This window comes from Mus musculus, chromosome 2 (genome assembly GCF_000001635.26).
Source record: "Mus musculus strain C57BL/6J chromosome 2, GRCm38.p6 C57BL/6J".
Lineage (NCBI taxonomy): Eukaryota > Metazoa > Chordata > Mammalia > Rodentia > Muridae > Mus > Mus musculus.
Window position 1 is genome coordinate 127,247,851 of NC_000068.7, and position 19,214 is coordinate 127,267,064.

At 47.1% G+C, this 19,214-nt stretch overlaps 1 protein-coding gene across 3 annotated transcripts; it reads left to right on the forward strand.

Annotated features, from left to right (window-relative positions):
* The first annotated feature begins 53 nt into the window (after positions 1-53).
* On the forward strand, positions 54-13,258 carry Tmem127 (transmembrane protein 127). Of its 3 annotated transcripts, NM_175145.4 has the most exons (4): positions 98-234; positions 642-959; positions 8,155-8,319; positions 9,107-13,258. In NM_175145.4, exons 2-4 carry the CDS (start codon positions 716-718, stop codon positions 9,412-9,414), a joined length of 717 nt encoding a protein of 238 aa, NP_780354.1. In that variant the 5' UTR covers positions 98-234; positions 642-715; the 3' UTR covers positions 9,415-13,258. The 3 variants fall into 3 exon arrangements, with proteins under 3 accessions (XP_030107911.1, NP_780354.1, NP_001349633.1); XM_030252051.1 differs by having other exon boundaries at positions 54-959; positions 9,107-13,257; NM_001362704.1 differs by lacking the exon at positions 642-959.
* The last annotated feature ends 5,956 nt before the right edge of the window (positions 13,259-19,214 follow it).

Here is a 19,214-nt window from a genome sequence, read left to right on the forward strand (position 1 = left end):
TGCCCTGCGCAAGAACAAGCGGCGCGCGCACACAGTGACGCGCACGGAGGGCAGGGCGGAGGGCCGGAGAAGAAGGAGGCGGGGGTGGGGTGGGGTTGGAGGAAGCCGGAAGTGCATCGGCCAGGGTCCGTCTGGGCGTTGCGGGTTTGGGGCCTGGGATCGTTTGGCCCGGGCAGCTAAGAAGCCTGTGACCGGGCGGAGCGGCGCCATCCCAGCCCTGAGGCCTGCTGACCGGTGAGGAGCAGGGACTAGAGTAGGGAGGGTTACTGAGGCTTAGGTCGCACCCCAAAGTGCGGATTCCCGATCTCGGCGGCCCAGCTGCATCCTCCGCCCCTCAGCACCCCTCTGTCTGATAACCCTGGTCCAAGTCTCCTCCGGTCCCCTTGCCAGTAGCCGATCCCCTCCCCCGGCCCCCCAGTACCTCCGCCCGTTCATCCTGGCATGTCTACAGCCAATGTAGTCCCCTGCCATCTCCGAGCCCTGATCCAGCACCCCTCATCCAGAGCCCTCGGTCCCCGCCCCCCGAATTCCCGCAGTCCTTTGGTCTGTGCTCAGCCCTGGGTCCCACCCCGCAGTCTCTGGTGCGGGCCCTGACAGCTCCGGGCCAGCCGCCCATTGCGTTGCTCTCCACCTGGGTACAGACAGGCTCTGCGCGCCCCGCTGAGGTCGGCGGCCACCACCAACGACCGCAGAGCTACAGCGGGCAGCCCCGGGCATGTATGCCCCTGGAGGTGCCGGGCTGCCGGGAGGGCGCCGGCGGAGAAGCCCGGGAAGCAGCGCTCTTCCCAAGCAGCCGGAGCGGAGCCTGGCCTCGGCCCTGCCTGGCGCCCTGTCCATCACAGCGCTGTGCACTGCCCTCGCGGAGCCCGCTTGGTTGCACATCCATGGAGGCACCTGTTCCCGCCAGGAGCTGGGGGTCTCGGACGTGCTGGGCTATGTAAACCCGGATCTGCTAAAAGGTGAGAGCGCTGAGCTCCTGCTCTCTTGGCTTGAGGGGCGGTGCAGAACAGATATGAGGCTGGCTGAAGTATAGATAGCCAGAGGCAGTCATTTGTCAAAGGAAACAGCCCCATTCTTGCTTGGTGTTCATGCCCACCAGGTGGCTCTGTTTGGGGGTCTAGCCTCTCATTAATTTTGATGTTATTCAGCCAAGCACCTACTCCTCACCGTCATGCTAATCCAAACTGCTGCTATTTTAGGTTTCTGCCAGAGGTAGGTAGAAGAAAAAAGGGTGTTTGTCAGGTATTACAATTAGCCTCCCCTTTCTAACGGACATGTGAGATGCAGAATAGTCGTTTGGGGCAGCTCGATCGATGGAGAAATCAGAACTGTTAATGTGACCAATTGTAAAAGACATTTTAGTATTCTATGATAATTGGATTTACAATAGAGGGGACTTGTGGCATCCCAGGTCATCAGATATCAGTTCTATTAACACCTTCAACAGTTGAAACTTGGTTTTCCATGCCTTTACAGGTATGCCATATTAAGACGGTTGCTTTATTCATCAACAGATTTCCCAGACTAGCAGGCAGAAGAAAGCATCTGGTCTGTTTATTGGATGAGATAGGAGTCTAGGGCTTAGAGGAGGGCCTGACTCAGGAGCCTCCTAGCTCCTCCTCGGTTTCTAGGAGTGAGGAGAAAGGCTGTGCAGTATGAAAGCAGAAATGTCCTTCCTGATTTTAAACATAAAAGTGGTCAGTGGGACCCAATGGTCACATCTTGTTGCCTTCAAGTCCTTTGAACTAGTCTCAAAAGTCCTCACCTTTCTTCTTTGACACTCTTTAGTTCTAGTATGTTCCTATTAGATATGTGCAAGGTGTCTCATGAATGGCTCAGGCCCTAGGATTTGGTGAAAAGGTCAGCGCCCCCCTCTGCATTGAAATAAAAACCCTGCTGTAGGTCTATGCTGAGAAGCCCTATCCTGTCACCTGGTGGTGTCTTTGGAGGTGAGTTCTTGAACAACTTGCTTCTCTTTGCATATTTGCACATTCAAGACTTTAGGATGGTTTTTTATAGAAAACAGGATGAAAGCTTCTGGTTGAGATATTTTTTACCCTCTTCCTGAGTTTGTCTCTTTAAGACCAAGATTGGGGCTGGTGAGATGGCTCAGTGGGTAAGAGCACCCGACTGCTCTTCCGAAGGTCCGAAGTTCAAATCCCAGCAACCACATCGTGGCTCACAACCATCCGTAATGAGATCTGACTCCCTCTTCTGGAGGGTCTGAAGACAGTTACAGCGTACTTACATGTAATCAATAAATAAATAAACCTTAAAAAAAAAAAAGACCAAGATTATAGGCTGGCTAGAGGTGTTCTTTAGCATATACCTGATGGCGCAAAGGCTGTGGAGTTTGAATCTGGATGCCTTTCCATTTCTTTGTGCTCACCTTCATTCAGGCCTTGTGGCTTTGATACCATGGTGTTTCTGTTTCAGGAGCTGAGTGTCACCACAAACTGGGAAAGAGTTTATGATGCTTGTCCTTTGCGGGTCATCCCTGGGATGGGAGGGTCATAGCATTCAAGAGGTGGAGAGAGGCAGTCTGATTTCATCCTTGTGTCAGAGATCCAGGAAGAAAAGGGAAGCGAGCTCTCCAGGCTTGCCCTGCAGAGCGGCATCGCTGACACTGCCTCCTATCAGTTGATGCCAGAATCCTTAAATGTTTATCTTTTGTTTTTCTTCATCTGTTGTAAAGAAGGATATCATGACACCCTGTGTGTACATTGCCATCAGAGGCATGTTAAAAGAAAGTCAGTTCTTGTGCAAGTCTCTGTTTGTTCACAGATATATTTGCCCTAAGAAATTATCCAGACCTTCTCAAACGTTGCCTTAACCATTCCATTGCATTTGCTACATTTGCTACATGTTTCGATCTCTTAGCCTGTGTGCGTTTGCCTTCTCTGCCCACTTCCTTGGCCATGGAAGCCAGGATCACTTGGCTCCTGCTATAAATAGGAGCATTGGCAGTGGGGCCTTGTGAGCCACTGCAGAAGGCAAGGAATCTGGTGTCTTGGAGCTTCGGTCTTCTGCTCTCTACCTCTGTGTTTTGGGTGTCTAGTAGACTTTCAGGCATGTGGTATCCTATGTGACTGTTGATTTTTAGGCCGACCAGATAATCTACTCTGAGAGTCTGGAATAGTCCAGTTCCAGAAAGGAGTAGTAGAGCTGTGCTGGGCAAATATGGTGTTTATTGATCCTTGCAGAGAGACTCTTCCTGCCAGGACTCTGCAGGTAACAGAGTGAGGTGGGCTAGAAGGCTCCAATGCGAGCAGTACCAGGCATAGAGCTAAGCACACTTCACATTTGCCTTAATTTCTTATTCACAAATGCTCATGTTTAAGTAAACCTATTCAGAGACACAGCCTATCCAAGTTGTGACTCTGACGTCCACACTCTTATGTGCCCTCTGAGATTCTTTTCCTTTCTGTTAGAACTATGTTCAATTTACCATTTACTGTTCATTGGTTTTTGTTTTGTGTGTGTGTGGGGGGGGGAGTGTTTGTTTTGTTTTTGTTTTGTTTTTGTTTTGTTTTGTTTTTTGCCAGTAAAGAAAAGCTTTTATTAGGGCTGAGGAAATGCACACACACAACAAGGCACACAAAGAAAAAGACCCTTTTCAAAGCACAAAGGAGGTTTGGGAAGCTGAAGCTGCTCCTGTTAGTTTTTATCACAAGCCCAGGCAGAGCTGTGTTTTTTAGCTCCACACTATCTCTCAAGTTTCAACCTGGTGAACCTGAGGCAGAACCACTCACTCTTGCCATGTGACCAGATCCGTGAAGGCTTTAGGAAAAGCCAGCTCAACAGATTCTTTTCTGAATCTTCTCACACAGCTTCTCTGGGCTTAGGTCCAGAGAAAGCTTAGAAACACCCAGACGTTTGGTGTCAGGAACAGAGACCCTGAAAGCCCTCTCTGACTCTCTAGTGTGGCCAGCAAAGGGCAGCCCCACTACCAGCTTCGGAAGCACTTTTGGAGAATGAGGAAGCTTGGGATTTAATGTCAAGTGACTCAAGGCTGACAACAGCCACTGGAGAACCAAGGATCTTCCAGGGAGGGCCTGTGCACCTGATGGGTGGTGACAGATACTGTTGCCACCACCAGGCCCTTGGGGGCTGTCCTCAGGTGGCTTGGCCAACACCATTGACATCTGTAAGATGTCATCTGGACACTAGAGCAAGCTGTTAGTGGTCCATGTCAGGTTTGGCTTAAAGCCAAGAGTTGCAGTGAGGGGGTGCCAAGCTGGGAGAAGGTGCTCAGAGGGCCTGGGACAGTGGCAATTCCTCTAGCCCACTTGAACCCCTTTGTGGAAGGAGGAAAGGAAGAACAGTAGGAAGCTGGTCTGAAACCACCTTAGCTTTACTGCCTTCAGCACACATGGGTCAGGAGGAGGTCAGACACTGACAGGTAGACAGGAAGAGACAGAGCATTCAAAACAAATCCAGCCCTGTGACTCACCAATGACCTTGGCCAAAGTCAGTTCCTTAGGATCTTATTACATAGCAGCTGCCTTCTGCGACGACTAGAAGGGGTAGTCAAGCAGTGTTTACCAAAATAAACAGGCCAGAACACAACTGGAGGGAAGACACAACATACTGTGAAATGTAGTGTACCAAACTACTGGTTAAACTTAAAGTCAAGCCCCAGCCCCACACAGTCTTTCTGTCTTCCACAAGAAGTCGAGTGTATCTACCTACCTGGCATTGGGGACTTTTGTGTCTCTGTCCAGATATACTCAGATGCCCTTGGTGCTGCAGAGGTTTAACACCATATGAAGCCAGTTTTGTCTTAAGTCCCTGTATGATCCCTCAGTGATTCACACTTTCCATGCCTTTTTGTTGCTGTTGCTGCTCCTGCTGCTGCTAGAGTGGGTTTGAGTCCTTACACTACTTTTTTCATGAGCTCAGCAGCTGCTGTCTTGGACAGCATTCATACTAGTCCATCTGACCCTTTTTTTTTCCAATATACCTCCTTAGAGTTTGATTGATTATTTCCATCAAGGAAATAAGAAAAGCTGCCAGTGAGTGCTTAGCGGTTTCCAAGCAGCACAGTGCAGTGTCTGCGGGTCGCTGTGTGATCTGGAGGAAGTAAGTCATCTAACCTTCTGGAGCCTCTGACTCCTCATTTGAGCTGTATGATGCAGTGTCTGGGGGTCACTGTGTGACCTGAAGGAAGTCATTTAATCTTCTGAAGCCTCTGACGCTTTATTTGAAGAATCACATGATGATTTCCAGGGTGGCAGTCAGGCTTAGCAAAAATAATGCTTGACCATCTGTGTGCACAGGCTCCTGGACCTTCAGCCATGTTTGCATCTGGGAAGGGCAGACGAAGGGGAGTCTTTCTTGAAGCTCTATCAATGTGCATATCTTGTTTATTACAATAAAAGTGTTTTAAAATTGAAAAGCACACCAGGCGGTAGTGGCACACACCTTTGATCCCAGCACTTGGGAGGCAGAGGCAGGCGGATTTCTGAGTTCAAGGCCAGCCTGGTCTACAAAGTGAGCCCCAGGACAGCCAGGGCTACACAGAGAAACCCTGTCTTGAAAATACAAAAATAAAGAATAAAAATTGAAAAGCACATAGGTGTGAATACATATTTTTAACGATAATAAAAAGAATATCCTGTGTTCAGCCATCATCAAAAACCAGTCTTTAAAAGGTACTCTGCCCCCTTCTTTACACAGTGCTTGGTAAAAGTGAGTAATGCAAGTGAACTGCTGCAAAGTGGCCTGTGATGTCAGCCCTTATACCCTGCCTCTGGCAGGGATTTTTGGTGGTACTAGAATACTTAGGTTTTGCCACAGCATTCCCACATGCCATGCAGACCCCCAAAAGAACTGATCAGTTTTCAATAATGTTCAAATCAGAACCAGGAATCAGCCCTTCATTTTTCAAGCCTTCCTTCCTAGGCCCCTTTAGAATTTCCCTGAGTCTGAAGTAGGCAGTGCTAGATACAGTGATAGTTGATGCTGGCTTCTGGCAGAACTCATGGACAGGCAAGCTCCATGGCAGTAGGTAATCACCCAAGCTGGATGGTTGGTCCCAAACACATGCTCGGCAGTTAAGATCATGACCGATAGCTCTGAAGGCAGCCAGATGGAGCCATCTGAGTCTTGTCTGGGTCTAGCCAGCATCTACCTGGAAAATTTGAGTCTGAGGCTGTAAACATATCAGTCACAAAATGCTTGGCATCTCCCGCTGCCCAAGATCCCATGATAGGCTGCATCTACTGGATTGAATCTTTTTTTTGTTGGCAGTGGGTCTACCACTTAGCTCCTTGGACTTTCTTCCATCTGTCTACATTCTTGTGGTGTTTGGGAACCAAGTACATGAGTGCAGCAGCACCTCAGTGATCAGGATGTATGTGTACTAGAAATTGAAAATTGTTACCTTCAGATTCAGAATTTGACATTAAAGCTCAAGAAAGGAGTCTGTAGCCTATAAGTTTGATCAGCTCAAAGGAAAACACTTGGCAATAAAACACACCCTGCCTTTGGCTCCTTTTTCTATCAGCCTTATTCTCTTCTATGCTTCGGAGGCCATCACAGTTTGCATACCTTCAAAGGAGACTGACAGTATTATTTAACTGAAAAAAATTTAGAAAGTTATTTAAATACTGTAAGGAGATACAAGTTGTTCTGTTTTGGTGCATGTTTGTCACCCTGGGGACTCCTGAATGTTGTCTCTCCTGTTTTAGCATTTTTCCTTGGTTTCCTCCCCTTTTTGGTAGCATATACGTGCTGTCGTTTCTGGGTCTTCCAGGGCCTTGTGGTATGACTTCCTAGCTTTTCCACGGCTGACTTGCATTTCAGCTGTCTAGTACTAACCAAGTCTTCTCTCCCTCTTTTGTGGGGGCGCTTCTAGAAGTGGGGATTGAGACAGGGTCTTGTGAAGCTCAGGCTGGCCTCAGATTTGTGAGTAAAAGAAACTGGCCTTGAACTCCAGAACCTCCTGGCAACACCTCCCAAGTGCTGTGATGACGAGGGTGAGCCAGTGGCCAGCTCAGCAGTATGGACTCACATCCTTGTTAGTCTTCACCACTGTCTAGTTCCAGAACCTTTTCATGATCCCAAGCTGAAAACCCACAGCTAACACACTGCTTCCCTTTCTCCAGCTCCTGGCAGCCTTCAGCTCTCTGTGTCAATGACTCTGACTTCTTGGCATCTCATGAACATAATCATATAATCTTTGGCCTTCTGTGTTTGACTTAGCTTACTTCACTACCTTAGTATCTCCAAGTTTCAATGTCTGTTTTGGAATGAAAAAGGAAGGAAAGAGTGAATAAGTGGAGGATGAGCAGTTACAGAGGATGAGCAGTGGAGGATGAAACAGCTCTCTCTGGCTGTTTCAGCTCAGAAATCACCGTCTGGCCTAAAGCATCCTTTAGCAAAACAGCTTAATGTGCCAGTTTAATTGTCAGGATCTTGAAAAACATGGCTTTAAGCTAGGTCTGGTGGCACACGCCTGTACTTCAGGCGGCTGAGGCAAAGTTTGAAGCCAGCCTGAGCTGCACAATGAGACTATCTCAAAAGCAAAAGGGGTGTGGGAGTGGGCACTGTCAGTCTGGAAAGAGTCGGGCATACAGGAAGTCCATTGGTTGGTGCCATAAAGTTATGTGTGATGGTGCATGCCTGTAATTCTAGCCCCTCAGAGGTTGAGACAGGAAGGTCACAAGTTCAAGGTCATCTCCTATCCCTGCTTAGCAAGGTTGAGGTCAGCCTTGGATACATGAGATCCTGCCTCACAATGGCTCAGTGGTTAAAGAGTGCCGACTGCTCTTCCAAAGGTCCTGAGTTCAAATCTCAGCAACCACATGGTGGCTCACAACCATCCGTAACGAAATCTGATGCTCTCTTCTGGAGTGTCTGAAGACAGCTACAGTGTACTTATATAATATAAACAAACAAACAAATAGAAATTAAAATCAAAGAGCATGACAATGCAACATAACAGTCAGCCTAGACTAACTAATCTTGTTGGAAATGGACTTGAGGTGTACAGATAACTCCAGTTTGCAGCAGGGTGTCAGGAGCACATACTATGCACTCCAGGGCTTCTGTCTCCCAGAGACCCCAGGGGGATGGGAACCAAAATCCTTTCAGGTACATTGCTTGCCTCAGGGTGTTTTTTGGGATGAAGCCACCATTCTCTGTCCACAGATTTCTGCATGAACCCCCAGACAGTGCTGCTCCTGAGGGTCATCGCTGCTTTCTGCTTCCTGGGCATCCTGTGTAGTCTCTCTGCATTCCTTTTGGATGTCTTTGGGCCCAAGCATCCAGCTCTGAAGATTACTCGTCGGTATGCCTTTGCTCACATCCTCACTGGTAAGCCCAGGGTCTACTCACAAGGGAGAGGACCTGCCCTGAAGCAGGGTGGTACATGGGACTGTTTCTCTGTGGAAAGCTTGTTTGATAAGCTTTAGCTTTTCAGGGCCTGGGGTGCCTTAGTGTTAGTGTCTATCATTTGTGAGTAACTTGCCCAGTATTAGAGGGAATGTTAGAACTCCACAGGAATCTCATGACTCTAAAAATGACGATTTAAGTTGATAGGCATTCAGGGCTTGATGTAATCATGGAAGGAGTTGGGCTGTCTGCCTGGAGTATGCCAGCAGAGTGTGCCTGGTGTGCATCGTCAGCTTCTCCCCACTCCTTGCCAGGCCTCTTCCTCTGCTGTGTCTAGCCACTTTCCTCAGCCAGGCCTGGGCCTATGTGTTGATTTGGCTTTTGATAGTGATTGACTTTCAGTCCTGGCTCAATTTCTAAAACTTCACGATCTTGTCTGTTCCTTCTTAGTGCCCAGAACCATCCAGGAGCTTTATCTAGTTGTATTCTTTCTTCTTTTTCTTTCTTGGGGTCATGGGGTGGTGCTGGAGACTGAACCCAGGGCCTTGTGTATGTTAAGCAAGCTGTCTACCATTGAACAGTAATTCTTAAGATAGACGCTATCTACTCAGTATGGATCAGAGAACTGTCCATGGCAAGAGTCATATAGCTAAGAAAGCTCTTAGGGTCTTGGCTGGGCAAATCCTTTGAGACCTGGTGAGAGGTTATAATTAGCTCCTTAAGCATCCTATCTGCTGACCCTCATCTGTGCTGTCTCTCTGTCTCCCAGTCCTACAGTGTGCTACCGTCATTGGCTTTTCCTATTGGGCTTCTGAGCTCATCCTGGCCCAGCAGCAACAGCATAAGAAGTACCACGGCTCCCAAGTCTATGTCACCTTTGCTGTTAGCTTCTACTTGGTGGCAGGAGCTGGTGGAGCCTCAATCCTGGCTACTGCAGCCAACCTCCTGCGCCACTACCCAACAGAGGAAGAAGAACAAGCACTGGAGCTACTATCTGAGATGGAGGAGAATGACCCCTACCCAGCAGAGTATGAGGTCATCAACCAATTCCAGCCACCCCCTGCCTATACACCCTAATGCCAGCCGGGGCTCTCTTCCTCAGCAGCCCATCCCCCAGTGCCACAGCTCCTCTTACACCCAGAGGAGCCACTTCCCCCAGCAGGTCTCATTGGTAGGACCCTGACCATCTTCACCAAATCTTCCCCAGGAGACACTCTGCCTTTAGGTTTGTCCATGTGTCCCTGCTCTGCAGAGCCGGGACTCTGATTTCATATAATGTACTCTTTCCCCTCCCAGTACCCTCTGCTCCTTTCCTATTCACTAGCTCCTTCCAACCAGGGATGGTCAGATAAGTTTCCTCTCTCTGTGGGCCATGTCTTTGGGACTGGGACTTTCCTTGGGTTGCTGCTGGTAGTGGTCAGTCCCTGAGAGAGGTACCAACAGAGCACAAGGGGAAGGGACTATGCCATGCAAGTTCACTTTGCCAGGCCCAGCATTTGTGCCACTTGTGTATCTCTGGGCTGACCCTCATTCCTTCTAGAGTGCCCAGGCCCAGTTGTCCACGTTGTGGATTCTCTGCACTTTAGTCTCCAGGCACTCCTCATACATGATCTGGTTTTCTGGAGAGAAGGAATCACTGCTGGGGAGCAATGCAACTGTTCTCCTGCCCTGCCCTGGCTTCCTGTGGTTAGAACCAGGCAAGGAAGCAGAACCAGACAAGAGACTGCTCCTATCAAGGACCCCAGTGAAGGGGACTGAGTGCCCTAGCCTCTTCACCGTTTAATGTGAGTGGTTTTGAAAGAAAAAAAACAAAACCAAGCAATAGCAGCCATACTCTTTCTAAAATAGGGATAAGGCTGTTGTTGTTCAGAAATGTAGCCCATCCCTTATGGCTCTGCAATATTTTGGACCATAGCACCCTCTGAGCCTATAGTCACGCCTTCCCAGTTTCCAACAGTATGCAGGCTTTCTGTCCTGGCTCCTTCTTCCAGGCAGCTGTGACTCCCTGGGGCCTTTCTGTGGAACTAGGGCCACATGGCCCCCACGGGGCTGAGAACTATGGCCTGCTGGCTGGCCAGCGTGGTGCTCCTCAGAACTATGGCACTGAGATGTAACCTGGCCTCAGTTCAGGGACAGGGGCCAAGCAGGGCAGGACCCTCCACTCTCCACATAGGTACTCCACCCAGAGGCCCACCAGGTTGGTGTCAGGGCCCTGTCAGATGTGCAGGCCTGGCTGTAGCCTTCAGAGTCAATGTGGCCCTAGACTGTGACTTGGGGCTACAGCTTGCTGCATGCCCCTCTTCCGTTTTGGAATGTATGCTGGTCTTGTGGTGTGCTACTGGGCTGTTACTCTAGGTATTCTGTTTGCCTTGGGTCCAGTTTTTTTTTTTTTTTGAGGGGGGGGGGTGTTGGGTTTTTTTTTCCCTGGTGATCTGGGGCACAAGGTAGGTAAGACCTGAGAGGCCTGCAGCATGGATCCAGGTAGGCAAGCTGTTCTTGTTCCGTTATGAGCATCTCTGGAGTAATAGTCTAGTGTTAGCTGAAGGGAAGATGAATTCCAATCTCTGCCCTCCCATAAGACAACAAACATTTTGAACAAGAATGGAGAATGAATACAGTTGTTGACCTGTGACTACAAGAAGACTGTCAACTCGCCATTCTTTGGCCAGAAAGAATGGTGAATATGTGGACAAATGCCTATGCAGATGAAGACCAAGCGTGCCCACAAGAAGGCATCTGCTTGGAGTTCCCTGCTGCAATGCCAAAGTGTGCCCCAGTATGACTCTCCCATTTTCCCAGACCCCTCTCGGAGGCAAGAAAGGCTGCCAGGTGATGCCTGAGCACAAAGTCAAGGAGCTAAATTAAGGCTACCTTTCTGTGAAGTTCTGAGCTCATCATTGGCAGGTTGCTGAAGTGTGTAGCCAGCTCTCTCTAACATGGCACCTGAGGGAGCAGGCCAGAAGATCAGGCACCAAACATGCATGCCAAAGTGAATGAGGACTTGATCCTGCGGACCGTTCCTTGTGATTTGGAACCCACTTTTTACTAGCTTCCTGTTCCTGGGCCTTTCTTCCTCCTCTCCCTGCCATTCTGACACTGATAGTTTGTCATATAAAGGTCCCTGGTTGTGTTTCCCCCCCAAGGGGAAAAATTAAAATGCAAAACAAAAACCAGGAACTACAAATGAGAACGCAAATGCCAGTGGCTGCCTGTCATTTCTGTTACAATTCTCCAGATGTTTGTTTTCTTCCTCCCAGAGAAGCAGAAGGCATTCACTGACGAAGCTTGTAATATGAAACAAAGTGAGGAGGGACTTGGCATGCGCCTGCACCACGCACATTTGGATCCTTGGGAGCCTCCCACTCCTGGCACCTTTCACAGAGGAAGTTCTCAAAGCCCACAGCTAGATATAGTAGGTTGCTCTGCCCAAAATCTCAACTACAGACCTTGAGCCGCCTCTCTCTGCATGTCCTGATTAGCTGCAGAAGAGCTGTTTCAGACCTCTGCTGGTACTTACTGGGAGAAGCCTGAAAATAAAAATGAGCAAGACCTGCAGAGTCGCTCTTCCAGGCAGTTGATGGGTGATACCTTGATGGCTACCCACAGTCTTAGTTCATTCATTCTCAACCCATACACTGGACCCCAAGTGTGTGAAAGCATTTAGGGCTGTCTTTGGGAAATATTCCATTCCTAGCAGGATGCATGTCTTTCCTGGAAACTGATAATCTTCTCAATACATGTTCGTTCACACACTTATATGAAGGGTCCATTGGATTATGCACAAAATGAAATTATGAGCCCCATGAAAGAAATAGAGTGCCTGACAGGACCTCTCTCCTAGGATTCTTTCCTTAGCTCAGGAGATGGACTCAGCCACAAGGAAACAGTGAAATGAGTAGTCTCCTGGACACTTTGGGAAATCCTGTGCTAGAAATGGGAGGCTGGATCTAACCAGAAAAATTACCAACGTCTTCCAGGTGGGAAGCTGATGGAGCTGGGTTGGTGTGCGAGAGCATTTCAGGGAGGGGCTGTTCCCTCTGAGGGAATGGCAGTAGTGGTCAGGTTGTAGTGTGAAGTGGGACGCTGAAGGCCTATCTGATGTTTCTCAAAGCAATGGGAAGCCATAGGAGGGTGCTTAAAAAAAGGGATCCAGTTTTATGGTGATGTGGAGGGGCTATTGATATTAAGTAAAGTACCTGAAAGTGTGAGAATTGGGGGGACAGGTATACATCATGTGGAGGACCCTCAGGCCTGGTAGGAGGAGAGAATGATCACTGCCAGGTGCTGGGGTAGAGAGCCCAGGAACATCCTTGTCATATGCACTAGAAGATGGGATCAACCTTGTAGCTCAAGTGTGCCTCAAAAGAGAGCTATGTTGGGTAAGGACAGCAGAGAGAGGCCTCTGAAAACACAAAGTGGCTGTTGTATCTGGGGGAAAGGTCATTCTCTCTAGATGACTCCAAAATCTCCAGCTGGTTTCTTACTCAGAGGTACCTGGGCCAGGACAGTATGGAATACAAGGTTCTGTGGGGAGAAAAAAAAGAACTAATAAACTTTATAGCCTTTGTTTTCAAATAGCCTGTAGTCTTCCTGTGCCTTTCTTGTGGGAGTACCATTGTAACTAGCTCAGGCAGGACATACAGAGAAGATGACTCCAATCTGGGTGAATCTGCTTGAAATGAGACAAACTCTTTGGGGATGTCAGTTCCTTATGAGATGTGGGGAAATGCTTGACTTCAATCCTGGAATAGGGGCTCTTTCTTCAGAAGAGATTCAGAGTGGACTGGCTTGTCCGTTATACTGAGTGGGAAAACCCAAGCCTGGTGAGGTGCCTTTTCCAAAGATGCTGAAGGGGAGGTAGAGGCCATCTCTGCCCAATCATGTGTCTGAGGGGTTAGTTAATAAAAGAACTTCCAAAGAGGCTGTTTCCGGTCTACTCTTTACATGGCTCTCTCAGAGTGCAGGACCTGTAGGTGTCTTCATTTGAACTATCTTGTCCTGACTATCCCTAAAAAATGGCAACCCGCTTCCTAAGAGAACACCTTGTGGCGAGGTAGACCATGTACCCCATATGTTTGTCTGTTTTGCTGCCTTCTTGGAGATGGCATCTCTAACTGAACTATTTTTGTTGGGGTTTTCTTTTGTAAAAACCTCAGGGTGGTGGGTAGCCTTTTGTGTGAACCATATGGATGCCCCTTATTCTTCCCATAATTCTTCCCCTTACAGTCTAACATAAGGGCAAAGAAAATATTTGCACATGGATACATACATATTTCTATTTGGTTGACAGACTTAAGTGTTAATTTCACTAGGCCAGAAGGTCATACTTTGGGGGTTTTTTTGGTTTTTGGTTTTTTTGAGACAGGGTTTCTCTGTATAGATAGCCCTGGATGTCCTGGAACTCACTCTATAGATCAGGCTGGCCTCGAACTCAGAAATCCACCTGCCTCTGCCTCCCGAGTGCTGGGATTAAAGGTGTGTGCCACCATGGCCCGGCCTCTTTGGTTCATTTTTGATGCAGGGTTTCGATGTGTAACAGCCCTGGCTATCCTGGAACTCAGTAAGTAGACCAAGTAGGTTTTGAATTCAGAAATCTCCCTGCCTTTACCTCTTGAGTGCTGTGAATGAAAGGCATGCACCACCACCACCTGGCTTTTTGGGAAGGGTTCCATATATTTTTCTGTTCTGTTGTTTATTACTATTTTTGAAAGCATTTCATGTAGTCCAGGTAGGCATCCTACTGGCTATAGAAGGGATGACCATAAACTCCTGATCCACCTGCCTCCACTTCTGAGTGCTGGGATTATAGGCTATTTAAGTGGGCGGCACTGAGATCAAATCCAGGACTTTGTGCATGCTAGGCAAGCATTCTACCAACTGAGCTATGTTCTCCACCTTTTTTTTTTTCTTTTTTTTTTTTTTTTTTTTTCCTGTAGATAGGATGTTGCTAGTAAACTCTGGCTAGAAGTCACTTTATAGATCAGACTGACTTCAAACTTACTGAGATTCACCCACCTAAGCCTACCCATGTTTGACTCTTATTTTTTGTTAATATTAACATCAGCAAATACTTGAACCCAAAGTTTTTTGTGGAGGATACTAAAATATTAACACATAGGCTAGGTATATAGCTGGTAGAATGCTTGCCTTTGCATGGACAAAGCCTTAGGTTTGAGTTACAGTGCCACAAAGATGTTAACCCATTCAGTTCTTGCCCTGAAGGCTTAGACCAGCATCCAGGAAAGGGGAAACCTGATGAGATTGAAACCTGACAGTCAAGGAAAGCTCAACCCAGTATAGTGAATCAGCCCTGTGACCCCAGCACTCAGAAAGGAGGCTGAGGCAGGAGGATTGCTGTAAGTTTGAAAGCAGCCTGGGCTATATAGGTTTCCAATACAATCTAGGCTATAGGGTGAGGCAATCTCAAAAGAGAAAAGATAAATAAAAAGGGAAGGCTTCTTGAAGGAAAGGGCACTTCAAGTTGGGAAGAATGACTAAGCTTGGTGAGAGATAACAGGCTGGACCACAGCTGAAGCCACTGTGTAGGTGCTGAAACTGAACTCTGGTCCTCTGCTCTGAGAGAACAGCAAGTGCTGTTAACACTGAGCTATCCCTCTAGTCCTCTCTTTTTTCTACTTAACAGGGAGAGAGGACTGGAGAGATGGCTCAGCAGTTAAGAGCACTGGCTGCTCTTTCAGAGGTCCTGAGTTCAATTCCCAGAGACCACATGGTGGCTTACAACCACCTATAAGGGGATCTGATACCCTTTTCTGGCCTGCAGATGTATATGAAGCAGAACACTCATACATTAAATACATATATTTTAAAAAAAGGCGGGGGAGAGAAGGAGGTGAGTAAAGGTAGCCATTATTCCATATATCCTCTTTACAATGTACTTTAAAATGTATTTAGGAGTGTTATGTGTCAGGCTGGAGAGATGGCTCGGAGGCTAAGAGCATTGACTGCTCTTCCAGAGGTTCTGTATTCAACTCCCAACAACCACACGGTGGCCCACAACAATCTAATGCATTCAGTTCCCTCTTCTGGTATATCTAAAGGCAGCTACACTGTACTCATATACATAAAATGAACAAATATATCTTTAAAAAAAATTTTTAAAAAAGAGTGTATGTGTCTGTGTGCAAGTAGCTGCCATGTGAGTGCAGGTACCCTTAGAGGCCTGAAGTCATATCCCCTGGAGCTGGAATTACTGGAGGTTTGCCATAGACCCTCTGGGTCCCTTTGCGTGGAAGAGTCTCTGAGGCAGGTGGGCAAGGCGTTGGCAAGTGACAGACAGACCAACATGTGAGATTGTGTAGAATCTGAATGTAATGTCACAAAGTGAACACCAGTCTTATATAGTACAGAAAATACAAAGGGTAGCAGGCAAGGTACATTGAAGTTACCAGGTACAAAACAAAGGAATGACTTCAAAAGGATTTACAGAAACCAGGTAGATGTTTACAGTAAAGATAAAGCAGTCCTGCCTATGGTCAGCTTAGAGACAGGTAAGGATTTCACACTCTAGTGCTATACCTTTGAACCTTGTGAAGGCTAGCACCAGGAGGTTCTGCTCTTGGAAGACCTCATGAATAATGTAATATTACAACCCCCCTAATTCCTAGGCCTTGCTAAATTCTTATATGAGTGTAACTTTTAAGTAACTAGGAATCTCCATTTGTCAGAAGAATTTACCAACTTGCTTCTAATATGCAATGTAGCCTGTACTGAAGATTTCTATCTCAGTGGGATTCTCTGGCTCTTTCTTGGTAGTCCCTTGTTTGAGTGAGATTTGCTACTGTCCTTAGTAGACCAGCTCTGAGTTGTAATGCTTAATTAGTTACTGAATAGGTTAACTTCCTTACTGCATTCTTATAGGATTCTAAGCTCTCAGGCTTCTGGGACCTTGGAACACTGGGGAGATTTAACTATAACAGAATTTTTCCATACACCAGACTAACTCAGGAATAGGGTATGAGTATATGGGTAAATGAGAACGCCAAAGCTCCAGGAGGTGAGTTTCCTTGAAATTCTTTTCCTCGTGAGTGCTTTCAGACTTTCAGCCTGTCAAGCAGACTTGACCGTAGGGCGTGGCAGAGGTTAAGAGTGGCCTGATATGAGTGCTGGGAACTGAGGGGAACTGAACCTGGATCCTCTGTAAGAACATCTGTAGCTGGTCTTTGCTAGTTTGTGGGTTCTTCTTTTTCCCACCCTTTATCCCCACAGGTTTCACTCCCTAAAACTAGATAGGAGAGAAAACAAGGATGGGGGGAAAGGAAAGAGGAAGAGATCCCTGAATCTAATTTCTTTCTTTTCATTTCTTCTTTGACCACAGCTACTACCAAACAACAAGCCTTCCTAAATGACCAACAACCACCCACCACATTTCTCAAGGCTCTCCAATTTATGTACTAGCTGAAAAGTTCCCAGGATTCCAAATGTCACACAGTTGCAGAAATCTGCAGCTGGCAAGACCATGCTTCTGGTAGAGCATAGGTCAGCTGCCGTGGGCAATCTGAAGCAGCCTTACATCCCACACCTGGGTTACAATGGAAGAACCTTCTTAGACTAATTTTGTATTTTTTAAAGAAACCAAAATCCCAAAATTCTCAGAAATGTCACTACAAACATCAAGTGCTCTTAACCTCTGGGCCATCTCTGCTGCCCTCGATGTACGTTAGTTTCCATAATCTCATTTGAGCCTCACAACCCACGAACACAAGTAGGGCTGCATCACTAGCTGTGTTTACACCTTAATTGCAGTGCTTTAGAGAAGGGATATAAAATAAAGGGTGGAAGAAGATCCTCCACAGAACCACTGTCCATTCACCATGCAGACAGTAAACCAACATGGACACTGCCATACCTGGCAAGCACTATGTTTAAGGTAGGAGCTTATGGCTCCTTCCATGTGCCCCTTTGCTCCTGCTAGCTGGCCCAGATCTCAGAAATGGAGTGGATTATCAGTTACTTAGGTCATAATCTAATTGCAGCAATGGTTCCAAATGTGGTTTGGTTGTTGGAGCAAGTCAGTGCATCCCCTAATCAATGTGTGGTTAGCGATATGATTTGCCCTCCACAGCTTCTAGTCAAGACCATCAAGAACTGTTTATTCATGATCCTCCTGCCTCTACCTCCTGGTTCAGAGGTTAAGAGCACTGACTGCTGTCCCAAGGGACGTGGGTTCAATTCCCAGTACCCACGTGGCAGCTCATAACTGTCTGTAGGACATTCTAGGGGATTATACTCCCACACAGAAATAATGTAGGCAAAACACACAAAAATGAAAAAAAAAAAGGGGGGGGGGCTGGTGAGATGGCTCAGCAGGTAAGAGCATTGACTGCTCTTCCAGAGGTCCTGAGTTCAAATCCCAGAAACCACATGGTGGCTCACAACTACCTATAACGAGATCTGACACCCTCTTCTGGTGTGTCTGAAGACAGCTATAGTGTACTTAGGTATAATAATAAATATTTTTTTAAAAAAAGAACAGTTTGCTCCTTGCAACTGTCAGAACTGAAAGGTTCATTCTCAACTCTTTTCAACCCCTGTACCTGTCACAGCCTTATCTCCAAGATACCTTGTTCTTTTCTGTCCCACACTGGTCTATCACACTGGTAACAGGCTGATTGGAATTAGCAACCATTCCAGCTACCTTGATGAGAAACATGTGCTGAAAGGGGAACTTCCTCCACAAGACTTCTAGGGTCCTACTGGTCCAGGGCAGTGGCTCTCAACCTTCCGAGTGCTGTGACCCTTTTAATGCAGTTCCTCAGGCTGTGGTGATCCCCAACCATAAAATTACTTTTGTTGCTACTTCATAACTGTAACTTTGCTACTGTTGTGAATTGTAATGTAAGTCTCTGTGTTTTCCTATGGTCTTAGTGAGCTCTGTGAAAGGGCCATTTGACACACAGGTTGAGAACCACTGGTCGTAGAGTGTAGCAAGCTATCCCTTTCTTTCACATTTTTATTATTTTTGTGTGAGGGTGGTACACGCACCATATGAAGTTAGAGGATAACTTTCAGGAGTCAGTTTTCTCCTTTCACCTTTTGGGTCCTGGGCATTGAATTCATGTCACTGGGCTTGGTAGGAGGTGTCCATAGCCAACAAGCCATCTGTTTTGTTTTGTTTGTTTTGTTTTTCAAGGGTTTCTGTGTAACCCTGGCTGTCCTGGAACTTGCTTTGTCGACCAGGCTGGCCTCAAACTTACATAGATTCACCTGCCTCTGCCTTCCAGGTTTTGGGACTAAAGTGCACTTTTGGACAACATCTGGCCTCTCCAAGTCATCCTGATGGCCTAATCTACCCCTTTCAAGGTGAAGGACAGGTTACTGTGGTCCACTCCTACCACTAAAAAAGAGGCACACTGCCTAGTAAGTTTGGATTTGGAGATAGCATACACTTCATTGGATTCTTTGATTCATTTTCTTTTTTTTTTTTTTTTTTTTTTTTTTTTAAAGATTTATTTATTTATTATATGTAAGTACACTGTAGCTGTCTTTAGACACTCCAGAAGAGGGCATCAGATCTTGTTACAGATGGTTGTGAGCCACCATGTGGTTGCTGGGATTTGAACTCCAGACCTTCAGAAGAGCAGTCGGGTGCTCTTACCCACTGAGCCATCTCACCAGCCCCTGATTCATTTTCTGAACACTCAACAAGTTATGGTTCTGAGTAGGTCCCCAAACAGAAGGTGGCATTCTCAAAAGTCTGCCTGCCCAGCAAGCCACCTGGTCACTACTATTTCATATGCATGTGTGTTTTACCTGCAGGTATGTATGTGTACCGTGTGCATGCCTGCTCCCCAAGGAAGCCAGAGGAGGGTGTCAGATCCCCTGGATAGGGGTGACAGGTGTGAGCTACCATGTGGGTG

What these genes read in the sequence shown, in the direction of transcription:
- Tmem127 (XM_030252051.1), top strand. Translation starts at nt 716, where the DNA reads ATGTATGCCCCTGGAGGTGCCGGGCTGCCGGGAGGGCGCCGGCGGAGA. An exon ending in AAACCCGGATCTGCTAAAAG is followed by an intron (nt 960 to 8,154) that starts GTGAGAGCGCTG and finishes CTCTGTCCACAG; the next exon opens with ATTTCTGCATGAACCCCCAG. An exon ending in CTTTGCTCACATCCTCACTG is followed by an intron (nt 8,320 to 9,106) that starts GTAAGCCCAGGG and finishes TCTGTCTCCCAG; the next exon opens with TCCTACAGTGTGCTACCGTC.